This window comes from Oryctolagus cuniculus, chromosome 10, assembly GCF_964237555.1.
Source record: "Oryctolagus cuniculus chromosome 10, mOryCun1.1, whole genome shotgun sequence".
NCBI lineage: Eukaryota > Metazoa > Chordata > Mammalia > Lagomorpha > Leporidae > Oryctolagus > Oryctolagus cuniculus.
In genome coordinates this window covers 76517649-76540160 of record NC_091441.1, presented here as the reverse complement: position 1 = coordinate 76540160, position 22512 = coordinate 76517649, and the positions used below count along the sequence as shown (strand labels likewise).

General features: G+C 49.3%; 1 protein-coding gene across 5 annotated transcripts in view; it reads right to left on the bottom strand.

The window, feature by feature from the left end:
* Window positions 1-22512, bottom strand: part of SHQ1 (SHQ1, H/ACA ribonucleoprotein assembly factor) — a 155139-nt gene that overhangs the window by 18304 nt on the left and 114323 nt on the right. For 3 of the 5 annotated variants that reach the window (XM_002713187.5, XM_051851470.2, XM_008260933.4), the window contains one exon: window positions 10942-12201. The exons of 1 other annotated variant lie outside the window; for it this stretch is intronic. In XM_002713187.5, coding sequence (XP_002713233.2) covers window positions 11634-12201 — 568 coding nt within the window. In that variant the 3' untranslated portion in view covers window positions 10942-11633. Of the gene's footprint in view, window positions 1-10941; window positions 12202-13510; window positions 13632-22512 lie in introns of those variants that run through there. One more of the 5 variants, XM_051851471.2, reaches the window with a different exon arrangement.

The window sequence follows — 22512 nt, the reverse complement described above, 5'->3', positions numbered from 1 at the left end:
CAGCCGGGACTTGAACCAGTGCTCCAGCACTGCAGGTGGTGGCTTTACCTGCTACGCCAGCTTCTCTTTTTCCCTCCCCTCCCCTCCCCTCTCCTCCCCTCCCCTCCTCTCCCCTCTCCTCTCCTCTCTTCTTTTCTTTTCTTATTTATTTGAAAAGCAGAATGACAGAGAGAAAGGGAGAGATAGATCTTCCATCCACTGGTTCACTCCTCAATTGGCTTAAATAGCTGGGCCTGGGTCAGGCCAAAGCCAGGAGCCAGGAACTCCACCTGGATCTCCCGTATGGGCAACAGAGGTCCAAGCACTTGGGCCATCATCTGCTGCCTTCCCAGGCCCATTGGCAGGGAGCTGGATCAGAAGTGGAGCAACCAGGACTCCTACCAGTGCTCCAATATGGGATACTGGACTCTCAGGTGGTGGCTTAGCCCTCTGAGCCACAATGGCAGTCCCTCTTGTTAAAAAAGTTATTTATGTGAAATACAGAGACAGAGCACTTGCATCTGCTGTCCATTCCCCAAATGTCCGCAACAACCAGGGCTGAGCCAGGCTGAAACCGGGAGCCAGGAACTCAGTCTGCGTCTCCCAGGTGGGTGGCAGGGACTAAGCACCTGAGCCACCTCCTGCTGTCTCCCAGGGTATGTACTAGCTGTAAGTTGGAATTGAAGTGGAGCCATGACTCGAACCCAGGCACACTGATGGGGGGCACCTCTCTTGGCACCAATACCCCACCCTGAGAGAGAGGTTTTCTGAAAGCTCAGTGTGTTCAGTTTAGAGGGCTGGTGTTTATTCTATGTCCTTTAGCGTTGGGAATGTTAACACGCTTTTATGAAAAAGTGGATTCTGACTGGGCTGGGGATGGAAGCAAAGGGAAAGGCAGCAGCCTAAACAGCAGCACCGTCTGTCGGCTCCATGCTGGTCTGAACACAGGACCCCAAACCCGCCAGCCTGGGAGAACTCTCCCACTCCCGTCCCTCCACTCTCCTGGCGTTCAAGGCTCTTTCAGCAGGCCCTGTCCCTGCCTCCCTGGAACAGTGCTCCTCCCCCTCCATGTCAGGGGACGCTGTTCCCCAGTGAGTGCTGGTGGGCTGGTTATTCAAGGTGGGGAGGGTGGGCGACAGGAAAAGACAGAACAGTGTGCTGAGTAGTCCAGGGGACAGGGGATTGCAGACCGGGGGGAGGAGGCAGAGGAGGAGGAGGAGGAAGGGCACATTTGATCTTCCTGAATATCCTTAGAATATTGCCGGAAGCAGAATTAGAATATTTATTAGAATTAGAATATTGATTAGAATATTTTAATAATATTGAATATTATGAAAATAATAAGAGACCTGAGACTTGTGAAACAAAAGAAAACCAAAAAGGGTAACATGGCCTTGTTATGCCTGGGAGAGTGAACAGCTACCAAGGCTTTGAGGCCTGTATTCAGGCAAGCCATTTATTTGGTTGTCTGTTTTTTCTTTGTTGTCTAAAGATTTATTTGAAAAGCAGGGTGACAGAGAGAGGTCAAATACATAGAGAGAGATCTTCCATCTGCTGGTTCACTCCCCAAATGGCTCCAACAGCCAGGGCTGGGCCAGGCTGAAACCAGGAGCCAGGGACTCCATCCAGTTCTCCCACATGGGTGGCAGGGGCCAAAGCCATTGTTTCATCTGCTGCTGCTTTCTCCTCCGGGTCTCCCACGTGGGTGCAGGGGCCCAAGGACTTGGGCCATCTTACACTGCTTTCCCAGGCCATAGCAGAGAGCTGGAGGGGAAGAGGAGCAGCCAGGACTCGAACTGGTGCCCCTATGGGATGTTGGCACCACAGGCCGGGGCTTTAACCCACTGCGCCACAGCACTGGCCCCTACTGCTGCTTTCTCAGGTGCATTAGCAGGGGGCTGGATGGGGAGCAGAACAGCAGGACTCAAACCAGCACTCCAGTCTGGGATGCCAGCATTGCAAGCAGTACCCTAACCCACTGGGCACAACAGCAGCCCTGTTCCGCCCATGACCCAGTGTCGTCGGCTGTGTGCCCCGGATAGAGCCTCGTGGTAAGTGTGGTGTGAGATTCGAAGTTGACAGAGATAATGAAGTCTGAGTTCTGATAGAGAGAGAGGAGGGACACCTGTGTATCTAGCAGAGGGCCATAAGCAGCCCCAGACTGTTCTAAGTTGTCACAGATGTCACATCCACCCTGGAGGGATGCCAGGTGACCTCCCAGAGGAAGCAGTGTTTGAACAGGGCCTTAAAAGGCTGGATGAAATGTTAACAGCCAAACTGAAGGGAAGAGAGAAGGGGAAGCAATGCAGGGAACAAATGCAATGCACAGCTAGCTAGCTGTGTGTTACGGTGAGGCCCCGCGGGAGAGATCCGGTTTGCAGTGGGGCTCTTGTTTTTCCAGTCAAGATGCTAGGTGCATCCCTACTGCAGGCAGCCTAGCCCAGTCCTGCTGACTCCTCCCCTGCAAGCTCACTCCAAGAGCAGTGAGGAATGTCCCCCTGGAAGTAGCTTCAGAGACCGCAGCCCAGCGCAACCCTGCGCACCTTCAGACGGGGGAGCCAGAGCTGGGAGGGTTGCTACCGGCTTGGTGGAGGCGGAGGCCCCAGATCCTCCTCGGAGGGCGGTGAATTCTTTCCTCTGCTGTTGTTTTTCCCCATGCTTGGGCATCCCGTCCCCTAGTCATCCTTTTCCTGGAGCTTATCTCTTTGTGACTTTGGAGAGCAGTCTTCCTTATCTAGGAAACAAATGGCCTCCACGGAGCGCTCAGAACAGCAGAGTCATTTATCTGGCTGACATGTGCTTCCCTGTTTGTTTTCGCCAGCCTTGAGACCCGAGTTGTGTCAACTGCGGATGGCTGTGCCCCAGTCACTTGAGAGGCATGAATCAATTTCCCAGCAGCATTTATCACTCGCTGCCTTAAATCAAGTCTAATCAATGCCCCCTTCATTTGCTATGGATTGGAACTATATATAACACACTCAGGAGAACAGGTGGGAAAAGGAGCCCATCACTGACAAAGCTTCCCACCGGGGGGTCAGTGGGAAGGATGCTAAAGAGACCCTTGGAATCTTTGATTTTTTTTTCTTTTTTTTCTTTTTTTTTTTTTTTGACAGGCAGAGCGGACAGTGAGAGAGACATAGAGAAAGGTCTTCCTTTTTGCCATTGGTTCACCCTCCAATGGCTGCCGTGGCCGGTGCAATGCGGCCTGTGCACAGCGCTGATCCGATGGCAGGAGCTAGGTACTTATCCTGGTCTCCCATGGGGTGCAGGGCCCAAGCACTTGGGCCATCCTCCACTGCCTTCCCAGGCCACAGCAGAGAGCTGGCCTGGAAGAGGGGCAACCGGGACAGAATCCGGCGCCCCGACCAGGACTAGAACCCGGTGTGCTGGCACCGCAAGGCGGAGGATTAGCCTATTGAGCCGCGGCGCCGGCTTTTGATTTGCTTTTAATGGAGACCCATGACCAAAGCACCCCACAGGCCATTTGCATTTCTGGAGCTTAACTTGAATTTGCCTCATCTGCAGGGATGTTGTAGGGCAGATGCTCTAGACAGGGACACTACTGAACCTTTAAAGATTTTTTAAAAAATTATTTATTTACTTAGTTGAAAGGCAGAATTAAAGAGAGAGGGAGAGGCAGAGACAAAGAGATCTTCCATCCACTGGTTCATTCCCCCCAAATGGCTGCACGGCTTGGACTGGTCTGGGCTGAACTGTGGGGAGGAAGCCAGGAACTTCATCCTGGTCTCGCACAGGGACTTGGGCCATCTTCTGCTTTCCCAGCACATTAGCAGGGAGCTGGGTGGGAAAGTCAAGCAGCTGGGACTTGAAATGGCCCTCCAACATGGGAAGCCGGCATCACAGGCAGCAGGTGAGCCTGCTGCACCACAGTGCTGGCCCCAAATATTTTATAATTAATATATTCTGAGGATTTGCTGTGTTTTTAAAAATTGTTTTACTTCTACTTTAAGCCATTAGCTTATTTCTAGTTTTTTTTTAGGCACATCTGTTCTGCCATCGTTGACTACGTGAGTATAGGTCAGTTTCCAGTTGTGATATAAAAGTCTACAACAAAAGCTGCAGGAGTCTCTGTTTTAAAATAGTAATTTTAGAGTCTTAGGGATTAAGCAAATGTGACCCTCTCTCCACTCCCCTTAATTCTTGGTAATAGAATTTGATGCGCGCAACCGGAGTGAATTTTTTCTTAGCAGGTGTGAAAACCGCCCGCCATCTGTCAGCCCATTGAGAATGTGGTAGGGAGCAGCCCTGGCTCATTTGTAAGTTAATCTTGTGCCAATGAAAGATGATACCCGCTTAGTTACTGCACCTAAACCGATGGGCCCGCAGCAAGGCCTCACATAATTCTGCCAGGATAATGGGAGAGGAGAGACAGAACATGGAAAAATAGGTCAATGATAACGCAGACCTGCAGGAGCAGAGCTCTGATTCACCGACATCATTACTATTTCCACCCACGGGGGGCCGACTGAAACTGTTAGCGTACTGCAGAGCCAGCGACAGGGCTGGCTCTCCCAACAGCGACCTGGCGACAGGCCTCCCTGGGCAGCTCTGGGCAGCCAGGCAATTATCGTAAAGGGGCTGGTGCTGTGGCGTGGCGGGTAAAGCGGCCACCTGCGACATCAGAATCCCATATGGGCACTGGCTCAAGTCCCGGCTGCTCCACTTCCCATTCAGCTCCCTGCTGAAGGCCTGGGGAAAGTAGTCTAAGATGGCCCAAGTGCTTGGGCCCCTGCACCTGTGTGGGAGACCCAGAAGAGGCTTCTGACTCCTGGCTTTGGTCTGGCTCAGCCCTGGTCATTGTGACCATCTTGGGAGTGAACCAGTGGATGGAAGATCTCTCTCTCTGTAACTCTTTCAAATAAGTAAGTAAATCTTTAAAAGATAAAAATCAGTCCTTAGGTTGACTCGATATTCCTCCACTTATAGTGTTTTGAACACAGCCTTCTCATCCTATAAGGGAAGGGAAACAAGTTCCATTTCTGTTGTCCAGATGCGGGGAGAGCTTTGGGGTCTGACGTACCCCTCGCGGGGCCAGTCTCACCTGAGCTCTGGAACTCAACTCTGTCTCCCAGGGTATTGGTCCTTTCTACTGAACTAGGACTGGCAGTCAGTGAGGTCTCCTTGTTCTTCCCCCCAACTTACCCTCCTCCCTTCACCCAGGGCTCTTGGGAAAGGACTGCGGGGGACCTGGAGGCTGAAATGCAGGCGCCCTGCACCTGCTGTCTTCAACACCCCTGAAAGCCATCTAATGAGCTCCCCGGCTGTGCAGACTTCAAGGAAGGGCCATATCTGCTTGTGAGAAAGGCGTTTTCCCACCCAACACACATCTCCCGGAAGTAGATCTTGTCAAGATCCCAAGCCAGGAGAGGTGGAGGTGGAAGGAAGAAAAACCTCGTTGGCTTCTACCTTGTCAGCTTCTTTCAAACAAACAAACAAACAAACAACTTATTTATTTGCAAGGCAGAATTTCAGAGAGACAGAGAGAGAATCTTCCGCCTGCTGGTTCACTCCCCAAATGCCCGTAACGGCTGGGGCTAGGCTAGGCAGAAGCCAGGTGCCAGGGGCTTTTTCTGGGTCTCCCATGTGAGTGCAGGGGCCCAAGTGCTTTGGCCTCCTCCACTGCTTCCCCAGGTGCTTTAGCAGGTAGCTGGATTGGAAGTGGAGCAGCCAGGACTTGAACCAGTGCTCATAACGGGAAGCAGGTATCAGAGGAGGCACCTTAACCTGCTACACCACAACGCTGGCCCCCTACAGCTTTAAGCTTTTAGACAAGAAGTAGAAATGCTCAACTTGCTTGACTTGGGAAGAAGTGTATGAGGGAAGGAACAGATGATGCTGTTTCAGACTGGCTGCAGGTCAAGTGCTACTGAGGAGAAACGCATTCTCAGTGCTCAGAGGGATTCTGAACTCTCCGGGGAGCTGGAGAAGTCCTGAACAGATCCTGACAACGCTGCAGCAGTGCTGAAGAGTAAAGATGTGTGTCCAATGGCTGTCACCCCACTGTCACTTTTTTTTAAAGATTGATTTATTTGAAAGGCAGAATTACAGAGGGAGAGGCAGAGAGAGAATCTCCCGTCTGCTGGTTCACCCCCCAAATAGCCACAGTGGCTGAAGCTGGGCTGATATGAAACCAGGAGCCAGGACCCAGGAGCTTCTTCCGGGTCTCCCACGTGGGTGCAGGGGCCCAAGCACTTGGGTCATCTTCTGCTGCTTTCCCAGGCACAGTAGCAGGGAGCTGGATCAGAAGTGGAGCAGCCAGGACCCGAAGTGGTGCCCATTTGGGATGCTGGCACTGCAGACATTGGCTTTACCCTCTATGCCAGGGGGCTGTCATGTTAATACATGCTGGAATTTGTATCAGAAATATCAACATAACCTTAGAGACGTAAAGTCAAGGGGATCACGTCCATTCTTGGAATAAAAACCGCTGCTGAAATCAATACATATTAGATTACGTTTCATTTCCTCCCCAAAGCAAATTGGTTTATTCCATTTATCATTCACTAAACAAGTATTCATGAAGCACTGAGGACATAGGCGCTGAAGACTTAGTGTGGCCAGACAAGCTGCACAGTCCCCCTACCGCCCAGCTTACACTCAAGCGGGCAAATTCCCATTTAAAAGATTAGTGGAAGGGGTGGTGGTGTTTGGCTTGGAAGATGCATTAAGATGTGTGAGTCCCATATCAGGGTGCCTGGGTTTAGTATTTGCCTCCAGGTACCTGTGACATTGGGAGACAGCAGTGATGATTTAAGTGGTTGGGGTCCTGCCGCCCAAGCAGAAGTCTAGGGTCAAGTTCCCAACTCTCGGCTTTGGCCTTGGCACACGCCAGTCCTGGCCATTGTGGGCATTTGGGAGGTGGATCAGCAGATGTGGGACCTCTCTCCCTGTCTCATAAATAAATTAACAAGCAGATATTTTTAAATGGGGGTGTGTGTTCAGCCAATGGTTAAAACACCAGTTTGGGTCACCTGCATCCCATATTGATGTGCCCGGGCTCAAGTCCCAGCTCCACTCCCAATTCTAGCTTCCTGCTGATGTGAAGCCTGGGAGACAGCAGCTTGTGGCTCAAGTAGTTGGGTTCCTGCATTGAGTCTCAGGCTCTCAGCTCTGAGCCAGCCCAGTACTGGCTGTTGCAGGTATTTAGGGGGAATGAGCCATTGGATGGGAGCTCTGTTCTCTCTCTTTGCTACTCAAAGTTTTCAAAATGGAGATTTATGGTTTCAATCGAGATGGAGTAGCCAGATTTACTCCTACCTGACATAATCAAAGAAGAAAAACTGGGACAACAGACCCTGAACATCAGGCAATGAGAGACAGCGATCCCAGGGGGCAGAGAGCAAACAAGCCAACCTGACTGTCCCACTTACGGCCTGGACACACATTCCAGGCTGGGCTGTGCAGCAAGGGATGGCCCTGGCAGAATCCAGTGGGCTCCGGAGTTCCAGAGGGGGCAAGAACTGTGCAGAGAACCCTGGACATCTGGAGAGAGAAGGGGTCCCCTTCCAGTATTCAAGCGAGCCCTCAGCGAGGAGAGCTGGGAAAAAGCTCTGCCTGAGGATTAGCAGTTACAGTGCCCAGCACCCACCCCAGACTGGGGACAGAATTCATGGGGCCCGGGGGCAGCACTCGGGAACAGCAGCACTGGGGAGCAGTTCACCCCAGACTGAGCACTGTGAAGGACCAGTCTAACAAATTAGAAAACCAAGACCCATGGGATGAAACAGTTTCAAAGTCACTTAGCTGCCTTCCCAAGCAAAGCTAAGGAGGATCTGTAAAAATACACACCCAGCGGCCAGTGCTGCAACGGGGTTAAGTTGCAATGCCGGCATCCATATGCTTTGAATCCAGCTCCCCACTAATGTGCCTGGGAAGGCAGTGGAAGATGGTCCAAATGCTTGGGCCCTGCCACTGATGTAGAGGACCTGGATGAAATTCTGGGCTCCTGGCTTCAGCCTGGCCCGGTCCCAGCAATTGTGGCCATTTGGGGAGTGGGCAAGCAGATGGAAGATCACTTTTTCTTAAGATTTATTTATTTCAAAGAGTTCCAGAGAGAAAGAGAGAGAGAGAGAGAGAGAGAGAGAGAGAGAGAGAGAGAGAGAGAGAAAGTGACATCTTCCATCTGCTGGTTCACTTCCCAAATAGCTGCAACGGCTGGAGCTCGGCTGGAGCTGGGCCGGACTGAAGTCAGGAGCCAGGAGCTTCTTCTGGGTCTCCCACACAGGTGCATGGGCCCAAGCACTTGGGCCATCCTCCGCTGTTCTCCCAGGCAAATTAGCAAGGAGCTGCCAGGACTCCAACTGGCATCCATATGGGGTGCTGGCACTGTAGACAGTGGCTTAACCTGCTACACCATGGCACCGGCTCTGGAAGATCAAATCAATAAATCTTAAATAAAAAACCAACAACGCCAGCGCCGCGGCTCACTAGGCTAATCCTCCGCCTTGCGGCGCTGGCACACTGGGTTCTAGTCCCAGTCGGGGTGCCGGATTCTGTTCCGGTTGCTCCTCTTCCAGGCCAGCTCTCTGCTGTGGCCCGGGAAGGCAGTGGAGGATGGCCCAAGTCTTTGGGCCCTGCACCCCATGGGAGACCAGGATAAGTACCTGGCTCCTGCCTTCGGATCAGCGCGGTGGCCATTGGAGGGTGAACCAACGGCAAAAGGAAGACCTTTCTCTCTGTCTCTCTCTCTGTCCACTCTGCCTGTCAAAAAACAAAACAGAACAAAACAAAACAAAACAAAACAAACAACATATCCAGCTCCCAATAGGATACAGTTCACAATGTTTGGCATCCAAAGATTACAAGATATGTAAAAGAAGGCCAACATAACCCATGTGAGAGCCGGCATCCAGAATTCATAAAGAACCCTCAGACTAAAAAATGAAAAGCCATGTTTTAAAAAACTGGCAGAAGGCTTAGATACTTCAAAATGATATGTGAGTGGCAAATAAATATATGGAAAAATGCTCAATACCACGAGTCTTAGGGAACTGCAGATTAAAACCATTATCGGAGGGGCTGGTGTCGTAGCACAGTTAGTGCCACCTGCAATACTCATATCCCATGGAGGCTGGTTCACGTCCAGGCTGCTCCAATTCCCTGCTAATGTGCCTGGGAAAGCAGCAGAAGATAGTCCAAGTGCTTGGGCCCCTGCCACCCACGTGTGAGACCCACATGAAGCTCCTGGCTTCGACCTGGCTCACGTATCTGGGGAGTGAACCAGCAGACAGAAGGTCACTCTCTCTTTCTCCTTCTCTCTTTAACTCTGCCTTTCAAATAAATAATCTTTTTTTTTTTTTTTTTTGACAGGCAGAGTGGATAGTGAGAGAGAGACAGAGAGAAAGGTCTTCCTTTGCCGTTGGTTCACCCTCCAATGGCTGCCACAGCTGGCGCGCTGCGGCCTGCGCACCGTGCTGATCCGAAGGCAGGAGGCAGATATTATCCTGGTCTCCCATGGGGTGCAGGGCCCAAGCACTTGGGCCATCCTCCACTGCCTTCCCTGGACACAGCAGAGAGCTGGCCTGGAAGAGGGACAACCGGAAAAGAATCCGGCACCCTGACCGGGACTAGAACCCGGTGTGCCGGCGCCACTAGGTGGAGGATTAGCCTATTGAGCCACGGCACCGGCTCAAATAAATAATCTTAAAATAAATAAATATAATAAAGCCACAATGGAATACCACATCTTTTTTTTTAAAGTTTTTATTTAGTTTATTTGAGAGGTAGAGTTACAGACAATGAGATGGAGAGACAAGAGATAAAGGTCTTCTCTCCATTGGTTCACTCCCCAAATGGCCGCAATGGCTGGAGCTTCGCCAATCTGAAGCAAGGAGCCAGGCACCTCTTCCCAGTCTCCCATGTGGGTGCAGCAGCCCAAGGGCTTGGGCCATCCTCCACTGCTTCCCCAGGCCATAGCAGAGAGCTGGATTGGAAGTGGAGCAGCCAGGACTCGAACCAGTGTCCATATGGGGAGCCGTTGCCACAGGTGGAGGATTAACCTACTACACCACGGTGCTGGCCCCAAGGGATACCACTACATCTTAATACCAAATGCTGAAAAGAACTAGGAAGCTCACATTCTGATGGCAGGAACAGAAAATGGTACAGGTGGGCATACCTTGTGGTGCAGTGGGTTAACCTGCTAGTTGAAATGCTCACATCCCATATCAGAGTGCCAGTGTGAGTCTGGCTGCTCCACTGCTGCTGCTGTTCTTTTTTTTTTTTTTTTTTAAGATTTTATGTATTTATTTATTTACTTGGAAGAGTTATACACACACAGAGATAGAAAGAGAGAGAAACAGAGAGATCTTCCATCCACTGATTCACTCCCCAAATGGCTGCAATGGCTGGGGCTGGGCCAGGTCAAAGCCAGGAGTCAGGAGCTTCTTCTGGATCTCCCATGTGGGTGCAGCAGCCCAAGCACTTAGGCCGTCTTCTACTGCTATCCCAGGCACATTAGCAGGGAGCTGGATTGGAAGTGGAGCAGCCAGGTCTCAAACCGGTGCCCATATGGGATGCCTGCATCTTTACCAGCTATGACAAAAGAGCAGCCCCATTACGCCACTTCTGATCCAGCTTCCTGCTTATGTGCCTGGGAAGCAGCAGATGATGCCTTAAGTATTTGGGCCCCTGTCACCCACATGGGACCTGGATGGAGTTCCTGGCTCCTGGCTTCAGCAGTGCCCAGCCCCAGCTGTTGTAGGCATTTGGGGAATGAACTAGTGGGTGGAAGGTCTTTCTCTTCTTTCTCTGTCACTTTGCTGGAAGGAAAGAAAGAAGGGAGGGCGGGAGGGAGGGAGGAAGGAAGGAGATGGTATAGGTATGGGGGAAAGCAATTCCACAGTTTCCTCAAATGTTCAGCATATAGCCACCATACGGCTCAGCTATTCTGCGTCTAGATATTTACCTTAGAGAAATGAGAGCATATGCCCACACAAAGACTTGTACACAAATGTTCCTAACAGTTTTATTTGTAACAGTCAAAAACTGGAAACTGTCCAAACAGCATCAGTAGGTGAATGGACAAATCAATTCAAGAAAATAGTACTCGGTAGTGAAACACAACGAAACTCTTGACACATGGGATGCCTCTCAAAATAACTACACAGAGTGGAGTACGCCTGCCAGGAAAAGAGCACATATTACTGCATGATCGATTCACGTACGGTTGTAGGAGATGCACACTCACGTGCAGGGACAGAAAGCTGAGCAGCGGTTGCCTGGGGAAGGCGGGTGGCCGGGAGGGATAACGAAGGGGCCTGGGGACACGTGGAGGAGATGCAGAGGTCACGGCCTGGATGGCAGCGAGGGTTTCCCTGGGCACTGCACTCTTGCAGCGTGGGCGGTCTGCTGTCTGTCGAGTAGACCTCAGTGAGGCTGCACGTATCCATGGGCTCTACAGCCCCGAGCGTCTGGCGGCAGTACGCCATTATCTTCATCTTTATCAGCTACACATTTGGTAAAATGACTTTAGAACTTTAATTTTAGAATTCCAACAAGGAAACCAAATGGCCTCAGAATCAGCTTACAGAAACACAATATTGTCTACAGCAGGCAAGCAAGAGCAGGGTCTTCTGACTCACAGGTGAACCAAGTCGGGCCGAGTTGCCCACAATGAGTACAGCCACCTGCAGTCAGCCACTTGGCATCTGCTGTGCCCCTCTCTCCTGCACACCGCCCTGGCTTCCAGCCGCGGCACCCTCAGCCTCGGACACCTGCATGGCTGTCCCCAGGTGCTCCCCAAGCTCCTCTATGAGAGGCCTGCCCCCTCCAGGAGCCCGGCGAGAGGCAAGAGGCTTCAGCTGGCCAACGTCAGACTGCTGCGTGGCCGGGTTTCTGCACACCCCACCACTAGCAAGAAGCAGGGTGCTGCTCTGTTCGAGAAAGGGGCCTTCCAAAGAATTCCCCGACTCGGAGGGACCACCTTTGTGCTCCTCGGGTTCTGAAGCGGAGCCTTCGGTTTCCGACGACACAGTGCTGCTGGCCTCTGACCCCTCCGATTCCGACTCCTCGGCATCGCCTGCCTCTGGGCTGGAGCAAAGTGGCTGCTGCCCGGGAACAGAGGGGGCTGCCTGGCACGCGGCTTCTTCCCTCTGGACAAGCAGTGCTGCTGCTTCTAGCTCTTCCAGTTCTAGTCCCAGCTGCGCCTTTGTCAGGGAGACTTCCTTTAAGGCTTCTGCGAGAGCTGCCAACTTTTTGGACCTCGAGAAACGTTTTAAGAAGAAATATTAGGGCTCTTCGTTCACTGGCTGGGGGACAACAGGGTATGTGCTTTAAAAAAAGTAACAAAATAAGGCTGAACCCATACTTCACAAGGCATACCAGGACCAACCCCTGAACAGATCAAAGACACATATGTAAAACATAAAGCAATAAAATATTATGGGGAAACAGAGATTCCTGCATGACCTCAGGATGAGGAAGGCCTTTCTAACGCTGATTCAAAACACAGGAGTCACAAAAGAAAAACACTGGCAATTTATTTCACAGACCAGGGCCTAACTCCCCTGAGTCTCTAAAAATGGCTACCACCCGACAGAAGGATAGGCTAAAGATACAGGTGGACAATTCTCATGACAGGACATAGAAATGACTCCTAAATCTATGAAAAGAGATTCCAACTTCAGTCCAACAGGAGAAAGACAACATCATACTGAGATCTCAAGTTCATCTGTAGACTGACAGCTGTCCAGACACTTGACGGCATTCTGTTAGCGAGGCTGTGAGGGCAACGGTGCTTGCTTTCACACCCTGCGGGGGTAGGTTCCATAGCTACGGTCCCCACAAAGGAGAACTTAGCAGTGACTTTCAGCATTCAGAATGTACAGATCCTTGAACCAGCAAGCCCATGTCTGGAAATTAAACACACGGAGCACATATGCTGCATGAGACAGGCCTGCACTTTTCTGTAACAACACTGTCTTTAATACCCCAACTGGGAAGCAACCAAATGCCCTGGATATAGGACTAGCTATTAAATAAGCCAAGGCACAGCCACAGGAAGTGACAGCCTGTAGCTGGTTATGCAGGAACGTGGCTCTTCATGGGCCGGTCCAGATATACTGTTTTAACAACAACTGCAAAAGGCACATGAAATAGAAAGACAGAGAGACAGAGAGAGGCAGAACAAAAGAAAAGAGCAAAGATATAAGAACATATACTTGTATTTGCTTGTATACTTAATAAATGATGGAAAGCAACAAAAAACGATAACTTAGGGGGTAGGTGTTGGATGGGACCTGGAAGGATGGGGGATGACGGAGGATGAAGGTGAGAGGAGATTTTTCACTGCTGTTTTATTTTCAGCCCCACATAAATGCAATATCTGTTCACCACCTAACTATGTACAAAAAGAAAAAAGAGCCGTATCAGACAGCAGCCTATAATATGGCTGTTCTGTCTAATCAGATGGCCTTTTATATGATTTCAGACGGCTGTTTTTCTTCTCTAAGTTACCCACTAGACTTAATAATACTACATTGTGTAGGATAGGTAATTTATTCATTATTACCTTGGATGCACTTAATTGTTTTTTGTTTTTTAAAGAACCAACATAAAAGCTGCTGGCATCCCACAGGCACTGGTTCAAGTCCCAGCTGCTCTTCTTCGAATCCAGCTCCCTGCTAATGCACCTGGGAAAGCAGCAGAAGACGGCTTAAGAGCTTGGGCCCCTGTACCCCCACGGGAGACTTGGAAGAAGCTCCTAGCTCCTGGCTTCGGCATGGCCCAGCTCCAGCCGTTGCGGCCATTTGGGGAGTGAACCAGTGGATGGAAGATCTCTGTGTCTGTCTCTCTCCCTCTCTGTAACTATGTTCAAATAAATAAATAAATAATTTTTTTTTTTTTAAATAAACCAACATAGCACACACTGCAGTTTTCCCAGGACCATCTTTTTGACAACTGAAAAGCAAGTGCAAATGGTGAGCTGCTGACAAGGTTCCTACCTTTCTCTACCTCCAAAGACTACCAAACATGGAGTGGCTTTGAGACAAGCCCAGTGATAAACTCGTGTACAAGTATAGTCCATCCCCCAACAGCAGGAAGATGAGGCTCCACTGAGAGAGAGCTGATGTTAACAGAAGGTGCAACTGGAAATCCTGAACAAAGACAGTTTCTCAGACCTGTCATTCTCAAAGTAATTAGCACAATGTGAGCTTGTGCAGGGACATGCCTTCCCCAACCCTGCTGTCCCTTCACAGGGCACGGTGTCATCAGGCCAAGGACGCACCCTGCATGTCCAAAGGGGAGTGGGGGGGGGGGGAGGCACCGTAAGGTAAATGGGACAAGAGCGGCAGCCACCATGAAGGACTTTCAGCAAGGAAAGCCCTGGACTTCACTGCTGGAATTCCCAAAGAGCTTAGAAAAGCGGAGTGGAACAGTTGGTTAAGCCACCACTTGCAACACGGGCATCTCACACTGGAGCTCTGGTTTGAGTCCAGCTGCTTGGTTTCTGCTTCTGAGCCAGCTCCCTACTAATGCACCTGGGAAAGCCATAGATGATGGTCCAAGAGCTTGGGCCCCTGCCACCCATGTAACAGAACTCCTAGATGGAGTTCTGGGCTTCTGGCTTTGGCCTACACCAGCCCTGGCTGTTGTGGCCATTCGTGGAGGAACCAGAGGGTAGAAGATCTCTCTGTCACCCTGCTTTTCAAAGAAATCTTTAAAAAGAAGCATGGGAGGGAGGGATGGAAGGAGGGACAGAGCGGGAGATGGCTAAGGTAAAGAGGAGAACCAAGGTAAGGTCAGCTGAAATCAGCTACTGATTCACCAAAAGGCTCTAAACCATGGTTGCCATTTTTATTAGTTTGAGACATTTTTAAAAGCATAGTAATGTTGTAAGATGGCTATGATACAATTACATTCACGTATGAGATACTGTGGACAATGTCCACCATATATTGCGAAACCTCGACCACCCCTGGTAAAGGGCTCCATCAGAGCTGGTGGACCAGGGTAGCACATCTCTGGTCCAAGTCTCAGTAAGACTGGGAACTGGTTTCCCACAGTATTTCTCAATGAGGCGGAGTTCTCTCTGGCTAGTGACTTGGACTTAAGGGATAAAGATGGATGAACTTGGGAGATAAACAAGTGCCTCTTACTAAGCTACGATGTTAGAAATGAAAAGTTAAGAGCAGTGGCTTTACTGACCGTACAAGCCACTTCAACCGTTTCTTCTAAAGAGGATGCAGACCACCACAAGGAGGACGAACATCACTGCACTTGCTCCCCACGCCCACCCCCTCCTGAAGCTGCTTCCTTATTGTCCTGTGTTCCCAGTGAGCTGAAGGTCACCCCACTAAGGGGCAGTCAGGACTGGCAGCCCACACAATGCCAGAGCTCCTCCCACCGCACCACAGGGCCTCCCGTGAGCACGCAGGCTCTGAAGTCCCCTTCTTTAGGACTGCACTCTGTTTCTTCCCAAGCTCAGCTCTGCTCAGCCTCCTCCAACTGAGCCAACCTGTACAGGGCGCAGAATTCCTAAAGAAATTCTGACTAACATCTCTAAGTTTAGCACCATTAAATGAATCCATACAATTCCAACTGTTGTTGGGGGGAGGTGCATATGAATTATTTTTAAAATGTTCCTGACTGTTATATATGTGAATTCTCATGTTGACATGGTTTGGATTGTCATTATTGTGCATTATGTGAATGCTACACGCTAAGTGTCCTTTATAACAGTATAACTTTGAGACTTTAAAGTTCCTCACTAGAGGCTAGCATTGTGGCCTGGTGGGTAGAGCTGCCATCTGTGATGCCGGCATCCCACATGGGTGCTGGTTTGTGCCCCGGCTGTTCCATTTCCGATCTAGTTCCCTACTAATGGCCTGAGAAAAGCAGTGTAAGATGGCTCAAATACTTGGGCCCCTGCCACCCATATGGGAAACCTGGATGAAGCTCCTGAAGTCTGGCTTTGACTTGTCCCAGCACTGGCTGTTGAGGCCATTTGGGGAATGAACCAGTGGATGGAAGACCTCGCTCTCTGTCTCACCCTCCCTCTCTCTCTGCAACTCTTTTTTTTTTTTTTTTAAAGATTTATTTTATTTATTTGAAAGACAGAGTTATAGAAAGAGGTAGAGACAGAGAGAGAGGTCTTCCATCCACTGGTTCACTCCTCAGATGGCCACAACGGCCGGAGCTGAGTCAATTCAAAGCAAGGAACCAGGAGCTTCTTCTGGGTCTCCCAGGTGGGTGCAGGGGCACAAGGACTTGGGCCATTTTCCACTGTGTTCCTAAGCCATAGCAGAGACCTGGATCGGAAGTGGAGCAGCCAGGACTCAAACCGGTGCCCATACGGGATGCCGGGATGCCGGTGCTTCAGGCCAGGACTTTAACCTCAGCTATAATCCACGCTTTTTTCAGAGCTACAAGTGTAAACTGAAATAGGCAGGAGAGTGGCAGGAACAGGCCTTGTGACCCAACAAGAGAACCAGCTGATATGAATGTCTAGCCTCTAGGCAACAGCTTATCTCTCCCTACTCCCCCTCTGCTTTTAAAGATTTTTTAAATTTGAAATGCAGAGAGACAGGGGACACACACATACACACACACAATCTTCCACGCCCTGGTTCACTCCCCAAATGGCCAAAGCAGCTGGAACTGGGCCAGGCTGAAGCTAGGAGCCAGGAACTCTATCTGGGTCTCTCATGTGGGTTGCGGAACTCAAGTACTTGAGTCAACATCCACTGCTTCCCAGGAGCATTAGCAGGGAGCAGAACTGGAAGCGGCGTAGCTAGGACTTGAACTGGCACTCTGATACGGGAGGTGGGTGTCCCAAGCAGCAGCTTGATCCACTGCACCACAAAGCTCACCCCTTATCTCTCACTTTCAGCATTATGGTAAGTTTACAGTGACCATTTTATACAGGAAATAAAAAAAGAAAGAATTCTGTGTCCACTTTTGATCCTTCATTGTCCAAACCAGTTCATTTTACTTCTTCTAACCCCACATTTACTTCCTCAGACTGGCTAGTTTCCCAAATTAATATTAAAGTTCTCATAGGAACTCTAAATTTACACAAGCAACATTCTGAACTCTAATCCTAAGAAAGGGTACAAAGTGACTGAACTTTCAAAATAGCGTTGCTGTGCAAAGTGTGTCTGAGGAATGCAAGTTAGGCTTGTTTTTATCTGATTATTTTATGTAGACAACATTATCATTATTCACAAAAAAACAAAAATTATTCCTTTGGGGGGAAAAAAAATTGAGCCATGAAAGAGTAGCCATTTCGTTCATTCAACTACCGCAACAATTAGAGCTGGCCCTAAGCTGGCACTTGCTGTAAATTCTACGATCTGCCTCTGTAACTTGGCCTTCCCACTTCCAAAAGCAGCTCATTTAAGGTGGTTAGTGGTTTTCCTCTGTTATAATCAAAACACATCAGGCCAGTCCATGACAGAAAGCTCTGTTAATGGCCTTATCACATAAGCAGACTCTTAAAAACACCAGGTATGTTTTGAAAACCCCAAAGAACATACACGCTGAGTTATTCGTTACAGTCACTATTTATATTTTACCTCTAAGTGAAGACCACCTCCCCAGTTAAGATCGTCCTAATTACAGAGTGAAGACACTCAGCATTTAAGAGACATGAATGGGCAACATGGTGGTGCAGTAAGTTAAGCCGCTACTCACAATGCCTACATTGGAGCGCCGGTTTGAGTCCCAGCTGCAGCGTCTCCAATCCAGCTTCCTCCTAATGTGGTGACCTACATGCTTTGGGTCCAGTCACCAATGTGGGGAGACCCAGATGGGATTCTGAGCTCCTGGCCCTGCCCTAGCTGTTACAGTCATCTGCAGAGTGAACCAGCAGACAAAAGAGCTCTCTTTTTCCTGTCTCTCCCTCTCTTTCTGTTGCTCTACTTAGCCTTTCAAATAAATAAATCTAAAAAAACAGACCTGACAATTGATCATACTAATACATATCTCAATAAAATTACATTCAAAGTAGGCTTTTCTATCAGAAATGTAATCCTGTAGCATAACTTTAATAATTTTTATTCTTTCTATATATGTGAAATAATATCCTATTTGGAAGATTTTTTAAAAATTAAAGATTGCTCACAAGTTACAGTAAACATAACTTCTGTGAAAGAGTCATAGTGGGGCCAGTGCTGTGATACAGCAGGTTAATCCTCCTTCTGTGGCACCAGAATCCCATAGGGGCACTGGTTCTAGTCCTGGCTGCTCTTCTTCTGATCCAGCTCTCTGCTATGCCCTGGGAAAGCAGGGAAGATGGTCCAGGTTCTTGAGCCCCTACACCTGCGAGAGAGCCCCAGAAGAAGCTCTTGGCTCCTGGCTCCAGATCGGCACAGTTCCAGCAGGCTGGCCGTTGCAGCCATTTGGAGAGTGAACCAATGGATAGAAGACTTTTCTTTCTGTCTCTCCCTGACTGTAGCTCAACCTCTCAAATAAATAAATCTTTTTTTTTTTTTAAAGAGTAATAGTAATGGCTGGAAATATATACCTTTACCATATCTAAACTGATACAAAATTTCCACAATTATTTTGCATTTGATGACTAAGTCTAGGAAAAAAAAAAGGAGCCATAGCCTTATTGAAATAGTCAAAACAAAGTGCAAAAGGAGCCTTGAAATGCATGAGCGAAAAATAACTGGGCATGAATGGAAAGCACACATCCTGTTTCTTGCTGTAGTTTTGTCTTCAACTATCCATCAACATTTCACCACTTCCTGCAATGGCAGGTCTACTATAAATCTCAGAGTAACTGACTAGGTTTCATTTCCTCTGCTCAAACCTAGCATCCTGGTAGGCATGACCTACGAAGACTAGAGCCAGCAACTGGTAATTGTAGGATGGGATCCAAGAGAGGTAATTTAAGACAGTTCATAGTGGATGATGTGGTGCACTGGCTAAGCTGGCCTTTTTTTTTTTTTTTTTAAAGATTTTATTTTATTTATTTGAAAGACAGAGTTACAGAGAGAGGTAGAGGCAGAGAGAGATGTCTTCCAGATGCATTCCCCAGATGGCTGCAACAGCCGGAGCTGCACCAATCCGAAGCCAGGGGCCTCCTCCAGGTTTCCCACTTGGGTGCAGGAGCCCAAGGACCTGGGCCATCCTCCACTGCTTTCCCAGGCCCCAGCAGAGAGCTGGATCAGAAGAGGAGCAGCCGGCACTAGAACCAGCACCCATATGAGATGCCGGCGCTTTAGGCCAGGGCTTTAACCCACTGTACCATAGCACCAGCCCCAAAGCTTCATAGGATACACACATACACACACACAATCTCAGGTTCTATCTGGGATCAAACAGTACATCAACTTAAAAAAAATTATTTGAGTGAGCAAGTGACAGAGAGAGAGAGAGACAGAGAGAGACAGAGAGAGACAGAGAGAGAGAATGAGAATCCCCACCCACTGGTTCACTCCTCAAGTGCCCATAACAGCCAAGATTCGGCCAGGCCAAAGTCAGGAGCCAAGCACTCAATCTAGGACTCCCACATGGGCGCAAGGGACTCAAGTACTTGAGCCATCACTTGCTGCCGCCCAGGGTGTGCATTAGGAAGAAGCAGCTGGGACTTGAGCCCAGGCACTCCGCTATGGGAGTGAGCACGCAAGGTGGTGTCTGCACTGCTGCACCGAGTGCCCACCCTGAGAGCCTGTTCTTTCTGGAGCACAAAAAGCACCTACTCCAGCCCTTCTGCTTTACAGACGAAGTCGGTATCACTGCCTACTTTTGATGCAGCCTCAAAAGTTTGTGTGATCAAACTGCAACAGCTATACCTGCACATGAATCCCATAGTTCCAAGCTCAAAGGTCTTGTCTCTTTCACCTGCTCCCCATGGTGGCTGTTACGATAGTCACAGAAATTATTTAACCTTTGAAAAAACCTAGGCAAAATAATCCAGTGTTACTCAATTCCGATGGAGAAGTCAACTTGACAGTGATGTAATAAGCTCAGGAAACATGATATTAGAAAACAATCAGTGTCAAACCATTCTTTAAGGACCTGACAGTGAGCATTTCCCAGTCTCTGGCGGGAAATATCTTTTCTCTTCTTGAAATGTTACAAAGTACATCAAGATTTAACACCCAACAAAATAGACCTTCACGCTCTCCTATGAAAACAGCCAATTACAGGTAATTTTATCAGACCAATTCATGCTCTCGGCACTATTCCCACAACTCCACAAAAGTCAAGTGCAGGATGGCCGGTGTTACAGCTCACTAGGCTAATCCTCTGCCTGCGGCGCCAGCACTCCGGGTTCTAGTCCCGGTCGGGGGGCCGGATTCTGTCCCGGTTGTTCCTCTTCCAGTCCATCTCTCCTTTGTGGCCTGGGAAGCCAGTGGAGAATGGCCCAAGTGCTTGGACCCTGCACCCGCATGGGAGACCAAGAGGAAGCACCTGGCTCCTGGCTTCGGATTGGTGCATTGCGCCGGCCGTAGCGGCCATTTTGGGGGTGAACCAACAGAAGGAAGACCTTTCTCTCTGTTTTTCTCTCTCACTGTCTAACTCTGCCTGTCCAAAAAAAAAAAAAAAAAGAAAAAAAAGAAAAAAGTCAAGTGCAGGATGACAATAAACATTCATCAGGCCATTAATATATATGTGATATGGTGCCCTACAGATCCAAAAGACAAAAAAGAACAGGATTTTCAATCACCTTGGACAAGCACAGTCCAATCATGACAGCACACGGCTGTAATAAAGACTCAGTTGCCTGTGGGACGTAGTATAAGGTGACAAAGTTCTCACTGCAACCCTGTGCAATAGGCACTTGGTGACCCTGCCCAGTGAAGCGAGGAGACAGGGCCAGAGAGGCACCACCGTGCGGAAGAAGTGGGGCGCTGCCCGACTTCACAGCGAGCTGTCTCCTGGTCACTCTGCAAAGGCCCCAGCCTCCTCATGGCTCATGCGTTCAGATGCTTGTAAACCCACAGGCAGTGTTATCCTGGGTTCACAGTTACACAGCGGCGTTTGTTTTATCTTTGGATGGAAAACAGCTGGGCAACATGTGTGCAAAGTCAGGGCAAGGGCTCAGTGGTGCACCACAGGAGTGGCAGCCATTCTGGCTCCGACAGGTCTTCTCCACATACCCACACACCCACAAACACACATGTGTGCGTGCACACACACCTTTCCAGAGCAAAAGAAATTACTTTAGGTCACAAGAACACTGCATGGCAGTGCGGGGTACTGCAGAAGAGGCCTCCGGTGCGCGCATGCCTGTAGGTTTACCCAGCACAGGCCTCATCACTGACACCCACCTATGTGGAAGTGTGAGGTGATAAAGAAGGTAAAAAGGGCAACATTCGGGACAACTGCTTGAGAGAAAGGTGCCCCGTCTTGTCCTTGGAGCTGCTTTACATTAATGCCAGGCCAGGCCAAATGAGCAAGGATGGAGATGTGGGTCTCAGAAACTGACTACTTTCCCTCCACCCTCCCCTCTCCTTTCCACTCCCATACCTACTGCTCAACTGTTTTTGCTGAAATGTGCTTTCCTGTGGCCCCAAATGCTGGAGTTCAGGGCTGACTTTAAAAAGAGTCCCAGGTCACATTTGAGACTCCTGCTTGACCTCTAGGAGGACCTGGTTCAAGTCCAAGGTCCTCTGCTTATGATCCAGCTTTCTGCTAATGCACACATTAGGCAGCAAGAACTCGAGTACTTGAATCCCTGACAACCATGTGGGAGACCTGGATGAAGCTCCAGGCTCCTGCCTTCAGTCTAGCCCAGTCTTGCCTGTTGTGGGTATTTGGGGATGGGAGACCTTTGGCTATTTCTTTGCCTTCTAAATAAAATGAAAATAAATTTTAAAAAAAGCAAAAGTCCCATGAAACTGAATTGTGCAGCTCACAAGGTTTCCTTTTCCACATCAGCTGTGAGCAAATTCAAACCTGCGACTCCCTGCCCCCAGCATGGGGGAATGTACCCGGAGCTCCTGCTCACTGCTACTTTCGTTGTTTCCACCTTTTTTTCTTGTTTTAGCCCTGCCTTTGATGATGCCATCTTGTTGCAAACACACTCACATACACACACAAACACAGACATGTTTTAAACAACTTCTAGTACACATGGCAAGGGATAAATACCAGTAAAACCACAGCCAAAACCACCTTTGTAGGACAGAAAAGGATTTGGGAAATGAAGGACTACAAGTCCAGGGGTGCTCTTTGATTCCTTTTCTTCTTCTTCTTCTTTTTAAAAAGTTATTTATTTATTTGAAAGGCAGAGTTACAGAGAGGCAGAGGCAGAGAGAGAGAGAGACAGAGAGAGAGAGAGGTCTTCCATCCGATGGTTCACTCCCCAATTAGCTGCAATGGGCTGGAACTGTGCCGATCCAAAACCAGGAGCCAGGAGCTTTTTCTGGGATTCACTGTTATGAACTTGGCAGAGATCTGAGGGCTAATGAAACAGAAGTACTGGGGCTGGTACTGTGGCATAGAGGGTAAAGCTGCCACCTGTAATGCCAACATCCCATATGGGCACCACTTCAAGTTCCAGTTGCTCCACTTCTGATCCGGCTCTATACCATCGCCTAGGAAGGCAGCAGAGGA